Source organism: Tyto alba, unplaced genomic scaffold (assembly GCF_018691265.1).
Source record: "Tyto alba isolate M040663 unplaced genomic scaffold, T.alba_DEE_v4.0 Super-Scaffold_20000042, whole genome shotgun sequence".
In the NCBI taxonomy this organism is placed as follows: domain Eukaryota; kingdom Metazoa; phylum Chordata; class Aves; order Strigiformes; family Tytonidae; genus Tyto; species Tyto alba.
Window position 1 is genome coordinate 10,914,271 of NW_024881293.1, and position 12,365 is coordinate 10,926,635.

Consider the following 12,365-nt stretch of genomic DNA (forward strand, 5'->3'; position numbering starts at 1 on the left):
GATGGGATGCAGCAGCTGCTGCACCAGAGGGGATGGAGCAGCCCTGGAGGGGCAGGAGCTCGGGGAGGGGGGGGGGGGGGGGGACGACGACAGGGAAAGGGGAAGGGGGGAAGAGCCAGGAGCCCTGAGTGTTGGGGGTGTGGTCTAGGGGCTGCCCCCTTGGGTGTGGGAGGGGGTGGGGGGGACATGGAGGCAGGGGGGCAGCCCCCCGTGGTGAGAGCAGGGCTGAGCCCCAGGGGTTGAGGATTTGGGGGGGGGGCCTCTGTTCCTGGCTCTGCCACAAAGTGACCTTGGCGAAGTCACGTCACCTCTCTGTGCCTCAGTTTCCCCCATCTGTAAAATGGGGGAAGGGGGGGGGTGGGGAGGGAGGGAGGGGACACAACGGTACCGACCATTGTAAAGTGCTGTGAGATTCCTGGATGCAATATTCAGCCCAGCCCCCTCCCAGCGGGGTGGGCAAGGACCCTCTGCCAGGACCCCCCTGGCTCTGGACACCCCACCCCCTGGGGGCTGGTCCCACTCCCCAGCTGGGACTCTCGGTGCGGGGGGGGGGTGGAGGGGGGGCTGAGGCGCACATTAAAGGAGGCTGAACTGGATGCGTCGCTCTCTGCTCGTGGCAGTGGGAGGGGGGGGAATGGGGTCCCATGGGGTGTGGGTCGGGGGGGGGATGTTCTGGGGGCATCTTTCCAGCTCCCCTCACTGCAGAGGCTCCCCCCCCATCCTGGGAACCTTGCAGGGGGAGGAGGAGGCCGACGTGGGGGCTCCAAACCCCCCCGGAGGGGGTTGTATGGAAAGGGCTGGGAGCTTGCAGCCCCCCCCCCCCCCCCCCCCCGCTTGCTGGCATTGGGGAAGGTTTGGCGAGGGGGGGCTCAGAGCAGCCCTGGTCGTGTTGGGGTACCCCAGGATGTCGCTGCTGCTCAGCCCCCCACCCTTTGCAAAACCCAAACCAGGGTGCGGTGCTGGGGCCCTGCAGAAGGTGGGGGCAGGATGCGGCCCTCGGTGGGGGGGGGGAGCACAGGACAGGAGGCTGGGGGGGGTGTCAGGGGCCAAATCCTGCCCCTGCGAGGCCCTGGGCTGTGCTTCGGGGCGGCGCGTTACGGTTAATATTTAACCAGTGGTGCAAAGCGGTGGCGGGGAACAGCCAAGGGACATCAGGGTGAGCCCCAGGGCCACGTCCTGCCATGAGACGGGCAGGTAATGCTGGGTGGGGGGCTCAGGGGGGGCCGGACACTGTCCTACGGGGGGGCTGGCATGGGGACAAGGAGTAGGGGGGGACACAGAGCCTGGGAGTGACACAGTGGGGCTGAGCAGCACCCGTGGGGACTTTGGGGTGGCGGTGGGGGGGGGGCTGACAAGGGTACAGCGGGGACCCTTCCCCTCCTCCTGCCCTGAGGGGCTCCAGCAGGTCCCAGTCTGGGTGCTGGGAGCACTGGTGGGTGCTGCCCCACTCAGCCACGGGCCTTTCCCCACTGCGGGGGACCGGGATGGGGTGACAGCCCTGGTTCACACACCCGGAGCATGTAGCAGGAGAGGTGACATCCCCGCGGCACTGCCGCAGCTCGTGGCCACGGCCCCCGTGTCATTGGCCACTTGTGAGCCCCTGGCAAGCGAGGGGGAGGGAAGGTGGCTCGGGGCCAGGCTCCAAGTGTGCCCCACGGGGGAAACTGAGGCACGCTGAAAGGGCTGGGAACACCGTGAGCTGTCTGGGTTGGCTCCCATCCCTGCTCATCTTGGAGTTTCACCCCCAGTGGAGCTCAGCCCGGCTGTGGGGGAGCGAAGCAGCCGCCGGGGGCCCCCGGGGGCCCCCCATCACCCCAAAGCTGCTGGGAGCCGACGGCCGAGCCCACCCACCCCGCCGGAGAGCCGGGTACGGAGTGGGGTGCAGGGGTGCTGAGCCCCCAGGCTGGGCTGGAGCTGGTCAGCCCCTACTTTGCCTCTGTGAAGCCCTTGGGGGGTGGAGAGGGGGGGCTGGGGGCTGCCAGCCTGGCTGCTCATCTTCCTCTTCCTCCCGGCACTGCTGTGCCTGGCCGGCAGCCTCTGTCCCTCCAGATGTGGAGGTGGGAGGTGGCCCAGAAGTCCTGGGAGCGCCCCCCCTTTATCACCCCCAGTATGGTGGGGGGGTCATGCAGCCTCACCCCCCCACACACCTTCTTTGTGTCCTAAAGCTTCCTCCAGCCCGAGCCAGGCACGTCGTCTTCGAGGATGAGGTGGTGCCAGTGGGGAGACCCCCGGGGAGGCTCCCCCCTGCCAAGAAGGGGGAGAAATCAGGGGCCAGGACCATCCCCCCCGGGCTGGCACCCCGGCCACACGCTGTCCCAGACTACGTGGTGTAAGTGAGTCCCGTGGGGCTGGGGACAGCCACGGGACGGGGTGTCACAGGGCCCTGGGGACCCGCGACACCCCACCATGAGGGTCCTGCCTGCCTGTGGGGGGGGGGGGGTGCGGGCAGCACCTGGAGTCTCCCTCCCTCACCCTGAGCTTTGTGGCCTCGTGGTGCAGAAAATACCCGGCGATCCGGAGCCCCTGGCAGCGGGAGGGCTACAAGGGCGTCTTCCAAGACCAGCTGGCAGAGTACACGGAGCTGCTCGGGGAGATCCGCGCCGGGCGGCCGAGGCCCAGGGAGCTGGAGGCAGCAATGGGCTGGTGGCCCCGGCACGCCGCGAGCAGGACGGTGGGTCCCTCGGTGGGCTCCAGTTGCGGGCACCCCATTATTTTTGGAGCGGTGTTGGGTGTGATGAGTTGGCCGGCCTCTGCGGGGACTGGGGATGAGCCTGGGAGGGGTGGGGGTGGGGGTGTGTGTGGCAGGGGGGGGGGGAGTTGTGTGGTGGACACCCCGGCTTCTGCGGCTGTGAGGCACAATGCTCGGAGGCACCCGGCAGCTGCTGGAAAATTGAGGAGCGGTGGCATTTTTTTGGCTACGCCCTGGGCGAGGTTTTCACCGCAAGGTGCTGGGGGGAAGGCTGGGTGCCCCCAAGCGCCTCCTCCGGGCTGCCTCGTTAGGGCCAGGCTGAGCCCCTGGGGCTCTGGGACTGGTCTTTCTGCCCCACAGGATGAGAGCAGGGTGACCCACGTCTGGCACGTGAGGAAGAAGATGGTGAGCGAGGGAAGGGCTCAGGATCTGTCCCCTGTGCTGGGGAGCTGGAGGGGGCTGCAAGCCCCCAGCCTCCCCATGGTGTCTCTCCCCCATCCCCAATGCTTCGAGGGGGGGGGGTCCCCAGGGCATGGCAGGGCTCCTCCTGGCTGAGCACGCTCTGGCCGGCAGGATTTGGCCCTTCTGGAGAAGCAGCAGCGCTGCGAATACCTGAAGAAGAAGCTGACGCACATCAAGGCGCGGATCCAGGAGTACGACCGCGCCGCCCGCGCCGGCTATTTCTGAGCCTGTGCACCCACCGGCACCCACGGCGGGGGACGAGGACCCCAGAGAGGGGGGACACCCCGGGGACTGGGTGCTGGGGAAGGGGTGGCCATGCTGCAGGGCTGCACCCGCTGCCCACCCAGGCGTTGCACCCACCGGGTGTGGAGAGCAAACCCACTGTGCTGCTGGTTTTGGGGTCCTCTGGGTGCTCCGTGCCCCGGGGAGCCTCGTGCCCTGGGGTCCTGAGTGGGTGCTGCTTGTCCCCCACATGGGAGCCAGGCCCTGGCTGTGCCCCCATTTTATCCCATGTAAATTGGGGAGCACCTTCCCCTTGCCCCTCTGCTCCGAGACAGCTGCAAAAGTGGCCAGAACTGGTTTTAATAAAACGCAGTGATGTTTGTTTTTTTTTTTTTTTTCCGGGGGGGTGGGTGTATGTGTCTTAATGCCCAGCTTAACCCTGGGACACCCCCAGGGGCCGGGGGGGCAGCCGGCAAATGCGTCGCACCCCAGCACCCATGGGACCTTCCCGTCCCCGGGAAAACAAAGCGGGGGTGTGTGTGTGTGGGGGGGGGGGGTGTGGGTGTGGGTAGAGAAGAGTCCCAACCCCAAAGCCCTGAGGGGGCCCCAGCCGGGGGTGCCTCCCCCACCCCCGCGACCCCCACTCCGGGCTCCCCTTTATTTTCCCCCGCCCCGCAACGTGAAATTTAACCAACCTCCCCCCCGGAGCCCCCGGGACGGAGCCGCTTGGGCTGCGGCGCTGAAAATCAGCGGCGGCGGCCCCCGGGGCTCCCCCCCCCCCCGGCGCCGCCGCCGCCGCCGCCGCCGTCCATCCCACCCCTCCCCGGAGGCGGAAACCGGGGCCGGTCTCCAGCAGCGCCCGGCCGCCACCGTGCCGCCGATCCCGGCTGCCATTTTAAGGTGAACAAAGAGGCGGAGGCACGGGCAGGTGAGTGGCTCCGAGGCGGACGGGACACCCCCCACCCCCCCCCCCCCCGGCTACCGGCACCGGCGGCCGTCCGAGCTCCCGGTACGGGAGGGCGTACCGGGGGTCCCCCTCTTCGCGCCGCGCATGGAGATGGGGGGGGAGTCCCTCCTTCCCCTACCCCCCCCCCCGCTAGGCCACCATCGGGGTCCCCACCAGTTCCCACGCAGATCCCTACCGGCACCGGGATCCCCCCCCCCCAGAGCCACCCCCGGGGTCCCCACCGAGATCCCGCCCCCCCCCCCCCCCCCCGGTACCGGGACTCCCGGAGCCGAAGCCCCGGCAGGTGGAAGGCGAGAGGCGGCGGCTTTTCCCGGGGGAGCGGGGCCGGGGGTCGTTTTGCCGTCCCGGTGCCCCCGCAGCGGGGAAGGGACCCCCCCCCCCCTCCGGTTCCGTGTCCTCCCCGCCGGCACCGGGGTGTCCCGGGTCACCGGTCTCCGGTTACGGCTCCGGGAGCCTGAGACACCCCCCCCCCCAGCCCCACTCGGGGAGGGGTCCCCGCTGCTGTTGTGCCCCTGTAGCTGCTCAGGTGGGGCTCCCCGGTGGGGTTGGGGGGGCGGGGGGTGTCAGACCGCGGGCCTGGGGATTAATCCGATCGGTGGATTTGGGGGGGGGGGGGGGTGGGGTTGGCCGGGACCCCCTGAAGCGGCGGGGGGGGGGGGGGGGCGGGGTGGCTTGGGCAGCCCAGGAGTAACTCCGGGGCCGTGGCTGCCGCCCAGCCCCCATTGCCCACCCTTGCTGCGGGTCAAGGGGTGCCCACCCCCCCAGGGGCCCGATCCTGCCCACTGAGCTGTGGCACCGCCGGGAACGGGCGGCAGGGTTGAGTTTCCCACGAGGGTTCAGGTTTCCCACACGCTGTGAAATTCCCCGCCCCGTGATGAGGGTCTCCAGGCTGGGTGGGTCTCTGCATTGAGGGGAGGGAGTCTCTGCATAGATTTTGAAAAAAGCCTCGAGTTTTTGAAAGCCACTCTGCCACTTTTCTCTGCGAGTTGCTAATGTGCCCTGTATTACTATTTTTTTAATCCATCCAGATCTGCTTACGGAGGAACCCTCGGGGTTAGCGCTAGCCTTGGGTAAGAGGTTTTCTGTTTTAATTAGAATTTAAACAATCCAATTCATTCAGGCAGTGTCTGGCGGCCACGGTTGGGGTGAGGGAGCTGGGGGGGGGGTTCTGGTGTGTCAGGGTCTCACACGTGGGGCACGGCTGGGCTGTGACCTGGCAGCTTTTGCTGGGAGATGCTCGGTGAGTCACTTCTCCCCGTGCCTCAGTTTCCCCGGGAGCGGCGGTGACTCCGGTGGCTCGGCGCTGGGCACGGGCGGGTGGTTGTTGACGGTGCCGTCGGGTTGGTGACGGGCGACCAAAGTCCCCGCCGGGCGCGCGGAGACATAGAAACCCGGCAGTACCGCCTTGCACAGACAGCCCTGGCCATCTCCCCGCCAGGTTCTCCACCGCCGTCCCCATGTTCAGCAAGAAGTCCTACGACGGCCCCCCCACGGGCTACGGCCCCCCCACGGGTTACGGGCCCCCCACGGGTGATTATGGCTACGACTATGGTGCCCGCTCGCCCCCGCCGGGCTCTTACTACATCGAGGACGTGCCGCAGCACTTCTACAAGTGGACCTCTCCACCCGGCGTGGTGAGGATCCTGGAGGCCATGGTCATCCTGCTCTGCATCGCCATCTTCGCCTGCGTGGCCTCCACCCTGGCCTGGGAGTACAGCTACGGCTTCGGGGGGGCTTACGGCAACGGGCTGGGGGGCTTCTACGGCTCTGGCTACTACGGCAGCAGCTTGAACTACGGTTACGGGGGCTACTACGGCGGGGTCACCAACCCGCGGGCGGCCAACGGGTTCATGATCGCCATGGCCGTGCTCTGCTTCCTGGCCCAGCTGGGGTTCTTCGTTGCCAGCGTCAGCAAATCGAGGAGCTCCCGCTCCCGGCGCTTCTACCTGGTGGTCATCGTGGCCTGCGCCGTGCTGGCCTTCGTCATGCTCATCGCCTCCATTGTCTACGTCGTGGGCGTCAACCCCCAGGCCCAGATGACCGGCAGCTACTACTACAACCCCATGCTGACCATGTGCAACCAGATATACAGCAACACTTACATGAACCAGTACCTCTACCACTACTGCACCGTGGACCCCCAGGAGGTGAGGGTGCACCCCAACTCCGGCCAGACCCCCCCCCCCCCCCACTTTTTGAGCCAAACTGGTGGCTCAAACCCTTTGCTCTGCTTCAAACGTGATGCAGCGTGGGAGGGAGAGCATCGGTGATGGGGTTTTTCTGGTCTGTCTTTAATGGTTTTGGTGGTACTGGTCGCCATTTCGGGATTGCGGAGGGCAGGAGGGGGCTGCTGGTGCTGGGTGCCAGCCCCGCTGGGGTTGCAGGAGGAACTGGGGCGAGCTGTCTGCCTGCACTGGGGAGTTTCGGGGAGGGGATGGGCTGCTGGCCTGGCGCAGACCCGGTTTCTGGTACTTTGGTCTCCCTGGTTGTAAAAGTATTTGAACAAGGTTGGGGCAGGGGCAGGCTGTGCGTGCTGGGATGGGTGTAGGGTTGGGGTGCCAGCTCTCCCCAAGCACCCAGGACGCTGCCAGCCCAGTTTGGGACCCCAGTGGGGCAGCGGGAGCCCTCAAAACAAAGCTCAGCAGCCCCAGTTTCGGCTGGGGCCAGCAGGGATCCTGCGTGGCACATGGGCTGGGACTGGTGCTGCCGGTTCCCAGCCGGCCGAGCTGGCCGTGCCGCATTCCTGCACCCCGAGCAGGGGGGGAGCCGCGGCACCCGCGCTGCTCCACGCAAAGGCCAAGCCTGGCCTAATCCGTCCTTGCCCAGCCCCAATTTCAGGGCAGCTGCAGGGAAATGGCTCATGGGGACCCATCCGGGCAAGGACCCCGCTGCGCGGTGCAGGACTGGCCCGTGGCCACCCCGGCAGTGGGGTCGGGGTGCTGCACGGAGATGCCGGAGGGTGCGGCGGCTCCCTGAGCCCCAAACTTGTTCTGTCCCCATGGGAAAATCAAGCACACCCCCCCCCCCCGTTGTTTGAACTGGCCCCAAAAGCTCTCGAACCCCTGATGGGTGCGATCCCGCCTGCTCGGGCACGGGAGGACCCTGCCCGTCTCCCCTTGGTGGGGGGTTCCAACATCAGGAGGATTTTGGGGTGAGGGGAGCAATTCCCACTCAGCCCAGGGAGGGGTGGGGGTACCTGAACCCCCAAGATGGGGCCTTCACACCCTGAGAGCCCCCTCCCTCCATCCCTCCAGGCCGTGGCCATCGTCTGCGGGTTCCTCATCGTCATTCTGCTCTGCCTCATCTGTTTCTTCGCTCACAAGACGCGGAGCAAGATCTGGAAGTACGGGAAACCAAACATCTACTGGGACAAGGTGCCGGTGGTCCAGGAGGGTCCCAACGTGGAGGAGTGGGTGAGTCTGAGCGTGGGTTGAGGGTGCCAGTGGATACCTGGGGGTGGGGGGGGTCTTCTGCCACCTCCCCCCAAGCATCCTCCCTGCTCACCCTTTCTCAGTGGGGCTGACTGTGCCCGAGGCAGCGCAGGATCCCCGGGATGTGCTGGGGCAAGCGGAGGGGACCCTGGGGGGGCTCTTCCCGGCACGGGGGCTGTGCCAAGCTTTTTCCAGGAGGCTCTTTCTCCTTGGTTTGTGCCAGCCCGGTGCCTGGCCCCGGTGTGTTTGCACACCATAGCTCCCAGGGTACGGCGTTATCACCGCCGGTGCGACGCCGTGCCCGGCGCTCGCCGGATCCTTCCCCGTCACCCCGTTTAGGTGCTCTGTTTTTTCCCAGTACCGTTTCCCCAGCACCCCCAAGGCTTTGGTCAGGGTGCCAGACTGGGTGAGCTGGTCTCAAACTCCCTGAAAGACAAACAGGGTGGGATCTGATGGGCCGGGTGCCAGCAGCCCAACGCAGAGGCTCCGGGTGTTCTCCCCTTTGCTCGCCCTGCACTCGGCGATGCCGGCGGCTGTGAGTCGCTGCCTGTCGGCACCGTTTGGTTTCAGTCTCAGCAATGATTAACTCTGCTCCATGGGGCCATGCCACCCCGTTGCTGGTTTGCAGAGACCAAACTGGTGCTGTTTGGGCTTTGAAAGCCCGTGTCCCTTGGGTGGGGGGTGCTGGGGAGCCCCCCCACCGCGGCTCAGCCCCCTCGGTCTCAGGGAGATGCCAGTCCCAGGCTCTCCCCACTGTGTACTGGGATGTGCCCCATCCTGTCCCTCACCCTGCAGTCCCTGAGCCGGTGTCTCTGCAGGAGCCGGTGCCTGGGGAGGGTGTGGGAATTCCACAGCATCCCGTGGGGAAGGAGCCTTTGAAATCCACCCCCGCCCCAGAGCACGGCTCTCGGGGTGCTGTGGTGTCCCTGTCACCAGCCCCATCCTGTCCTTGTCCCCATCCCAGTGAGACCAGGGTAGCCCAAGGTGGGGGCTCAGGCACTGAGGTCCCATGGGAGCCTGGCGTGGGGACATTTATCCCATTTATCCCAACCCTTCAGTGCAATCCCAGAGTCAAGCACCACAGTTGCTCTCCAGGCCCAGAAAGCTTGGCTCCGCTCTGAGCATTGTCCCCACACCTCGCTCGGTGTGTAGGTCTAATATTTATTTTTCATTTTGCAGAAATACCTTTGTTCTGCTTTATTTATTTTTTGTTAAAAGGCCCTCCCTTGCAAAGCATTTCCTGGTCTGCTGGGGACTGGGCTGGCTGGAGGGGCAGGGCCCCACACACCCGGGGTCCCCCTCACCTGCCCTTGGCGGGGGGTCCCCACTCTGCTTGGATGCCACCATCCCGTCTGGGTGGGGTCACCCACCAGTGACACGTCCCTGCTCGGTGGGGATGCAGTGGTGGGGAGGTACTGGGGTGTGAAACCCTCCTGGGATGTCTCGTTCCTTGTTTATGGTCGGAACCGAGATAAACGGGTGACCTTCGAGCGGGCGTGAGCCGCCGGGTGCCGCTGCCTCTGTCCTGACACAGCACGGGGACGTGGCTGTCCCCATGCTGGTGGCCGTCTTACCTGGTGGCAGAGCAAGGCCAGGAGCAGTCCCCAATTAACCATGTCTTCATTAGTTGGGGGGGGGGGGGGTGGGAAGTGCCAGAGGAAGCGGCTTTGCCGGCCGGATCTCGCAGCTGACGTCCCCAGGGCCACCGTCCCGGGCAGGGACAGGCTTCTGGCACAAACAACCCACAAAGGCCAGGAAGGAAGGGGGAGGGAGGGACGGACAGACGGACGCCCCACGTCCTCCTTGAGGAGCCCTGACTGTGCCGGGGCAGCAGCGAGGGTCTGGGATGGGGAGGAGGGGAAGGGGTGATGCTGGATGGGCCAAGCGTGCAGCCCCCTGGTAAAGCTGGGGAGGTGTCACCCTGGGGGTGCAGAGCAGGGCGCCAGGACCCCCTCCCCGAGCTGCGTGTCTGTCTGTGCTTGTCTCCCAGTGGGACCTGCTGCGGTGGCTCCGTCCAGGGCGGCATCGCTCACGGTGGCACTGGGGTCTGTGGGCCCTTCTGTGGGGCACATCCTGCAGCCTCTCCCCTCCCCAAATGCTCGCGGGGGCTCCCCACAACTTCTGTCTTCATAGCCGTGAGGGACACCCCACTGCAGCTCTGCTGGGGCTCCGGGCAGGATTGCTGCGGCTGCTCCGGGGATTTCTCCAGCCCTGTGGGATGGGGACCAGTGTTGTGCCTGGAACCAGTGTCCCTGTGTGCCTGGGGCCACCGTCCAGGCCCCGCTCGAGTGCGGGTGAGTGTCCCCCACCGTCCCAGCACACAGCTGAACGCCGCTTCTCTGCTCCAGGTGAAGAACGTGGCGGATGGGGCCAGCGTGCAGGACGAGACAGCCACGCTCGCCTACTCGGAGAAGCCGACGAGCCCCATCACCGCGCCACCCTACAGCCCCCCCTCCTACAGCTACCCCCCCCAGAACGGGTACTACCCCTCCGGGACCTACAGCAGCCGAGGGTGAGTGGCCAGGCAGGGCGTGGCAGGGCTTGGGGTGGGGATGGATGGACGGACAGACACACCCCGGGCACACATCCTCCCCCATGTCCCCGTGTCCCTTGTAGTGACCAGCCAGACCGGGCGCTCAGCCCCAGCCCGGCGGAGGAGAAGGTGCGGGAGCAGCCCACCAAGCCCCCCGCCCGCCGCGGCCGCCGCCGCCGCCGCAACCCCGAGCTGGACGAGTCGCAGTATGAGACCGACTACACCACGGCCGTGGAGTCCGGTGACGAGCGGGACCAGGACCAGTGGGCCAGGTGAATGGTGGGGACACACACACCCCGCTGGGAGCACCCCCTGCCCCTCCCCACCTCCAGGGCCTGACCCTGCCCCTCTCCCGCAGCCTCTACCCCCCCATCTCCTCGGACGGCACCCGCCAGAAGTACAAGCAGGAGTTCGACACGGACCTGAAGCGCTACAAGCAGCTCTGCGCCGAGATGGACAGCGTCAACGACCGCCTCAACCAGCTGAGCAAACAGCTCGACAGCATCTCCGAGGACAGTCCCCAGTACCAGGTCAGGGCTCTCCAGGGGCCACGGGGATGTTGTGGGGCCACTGGGACACGGCAGGGCACTGGGGATGGGTGCTGTGGGGCATCAGAGGTGCTACAAGTTGTTTGGGACATCGGGGATGCTTTAAGGTGTTGGGGACATCAGGGATGGATGCTGTGGGACATCGGGGATGCTGCAAGGTGTTGGGGACATGAGGGATGGATGCTGTGAGACATTGGGGATGCTGCAAAGTGTTGGGGACATCAGGGATGGATGTTGTGGGACATCGGGGATGCTTTAAGGTGTTGGGGACATCAGGGATGCTGCAAGGTGTTGGGGACATTGGGGATGCTGCAAGATGTTGGGGACACTGCAGGGCATCAGGGATGCTGTGGGGTCTCAGGGACACTACCAGACATTGGGAATGCCACGGGGCATCGGGGATGCTGCGGGATACAGGTCACTGCTGGTCCCCATGGGGCAGCGACCCCCATGGCCCCCGGCTATGCTGCCCAGTGACCCCCGCCTCTGCCCCCATCCCCCCCCATCCCTTTTCAGGATGTCGCAGAGGAGTACAACAGGCTGAAGGACCTAAAGCGGGTGAGTGTCAGAGCGGGGCCGGGCTCTGTTTCCAGCTGAAGTGGGGCTGGGTTGGTGCGATGCAGCTGGGGGGGGCTGGGGGGGGTGGTGTGGGTAGGAAGCGTTGCGGGGTGGAAACCAGCCCCCTCCCCATGGCCCACGCGGCTGAGGCTGGTCCTGGGCTGCTTTTCAGAGCCCCGACTACCAGACAAAGAAGCTGGAGACCAAAACCCTGCGCAACAAACTCTTCCACATCAAGAGGATGGTGAGCGACTATGACAAGGTGCGGGGGTAGCCTGTGTCCCCCCCCGCTGCCATAGCAGGATGGGCACGAGGGGCTCCCTGCTCCCCTCCCTACCCCCCCTCCAAAGACTTATGTGCATTTTGTACCTTTGTATAAAAAAAAAAAAAAAACAAACCCAAGAGTCAAAGCCACCCTGTGATGTTAGTGCCAAGGGTGCGGGGCCGGAGGCGGCTGCTGGAGTGAGCCCCCCCGCCCCCTCTATGTGTGCCCCCCCTGTGCCTTCTCCTGTATGCTGGGGGCTGTGGGTCCCCTCCCACTGCTGTAAATGTTTGGGGAGGGTCTGCTGCCCCTGCCCACACCAGGGTTGGGGTACCAAAATGTGGCTGTAGCCTGGTGCCGGCAGGGATGGGGCAGAGCATCCCTCAGCTGGGCAGTCGGGAGGGGCAGAGCCCCACATCCCCTGAGCCCCCAGGGCTGCCCTTTGGGGCATAGCCCAGGGCAGAGGTGGTATTTTATAAGGAACTGGCTGAAACTGTGTAATATTTTTTTTTTTTTTTTGTTAAAGAAATAAACTGTATCTATTGATTTTAAATCAGTGTCGGTGTGACTGGGGTCATGGCAGGGCCAGGTTCTGGGAGAAACTCCATGTGTAGGGAGAAACCCCAAAATCCTACCTTGGGGGGCCCCTCAAATCGCCCACCTTGCTCCCTGAAGTCCAGGTACAAACCTCTG

The 12,365-nt window shown here is 65.7% G+C and overlaps 2 protein-coding genes across 2 annotated transcripts; both read left to right on the plus strand.

The window, feature by feature from the left end:
- The first annotated feature begins 904 nt into the window (after window positions 1-904).
- On the plus strand, window positions 905-3,716 carry OCEL1 (occludin/ELL domain containing 1). Its single transcript, XM_042794245.1, has 6 exons — window positions 905-976; window positions 1,682-1,867; window positions 2,166-2,329; window positions 2,500-2,671; window positions 3,050-3,094; window positions 3,263-3,716. Exons 1-6 carry the CDS (start codon window positions 905-907, stop codon window positions 3,374-3,376), a joined length of 753 nt encoding a protein of 250 aa, XP_042650179.1. The 3' UTR covers window positions 3,377-3,716.
- A 508-nt stretch (window positions 3,717-4,224) lies between these two features.
- On the plus strand, window positions 4,225-12,219 carry LOC116963234 (occludin). Its single transcript, XM_042795133.1, has 9 exons — window positions 4,225-4,301; window positions 5,369-5,410; window positions 5,779-6,487; window positions 7,595-7,753; window positions 10,120-10,283; window positions 10,388-10,576; window positions 10,663-10,834; window positions 11,369-11,410; window positions 11,583-12,219. The coding sequence occupies exons 3-9, from the start codon at window positions 5,798-5,800 to the stop codon at window positions 11,682-11,684; spliced, it is 1,518 nt and encodes a 505-aa protein (XP_042651067.1). The 5' UTR covers window positions 4,225-4,301; window positions 5,369-5,410; window positions 5,779-5,797; the 3' UTR covers window positions 11,685-12,219.
- Window positions 12,220-12,365: the final 146 nt, after the last annotated feature.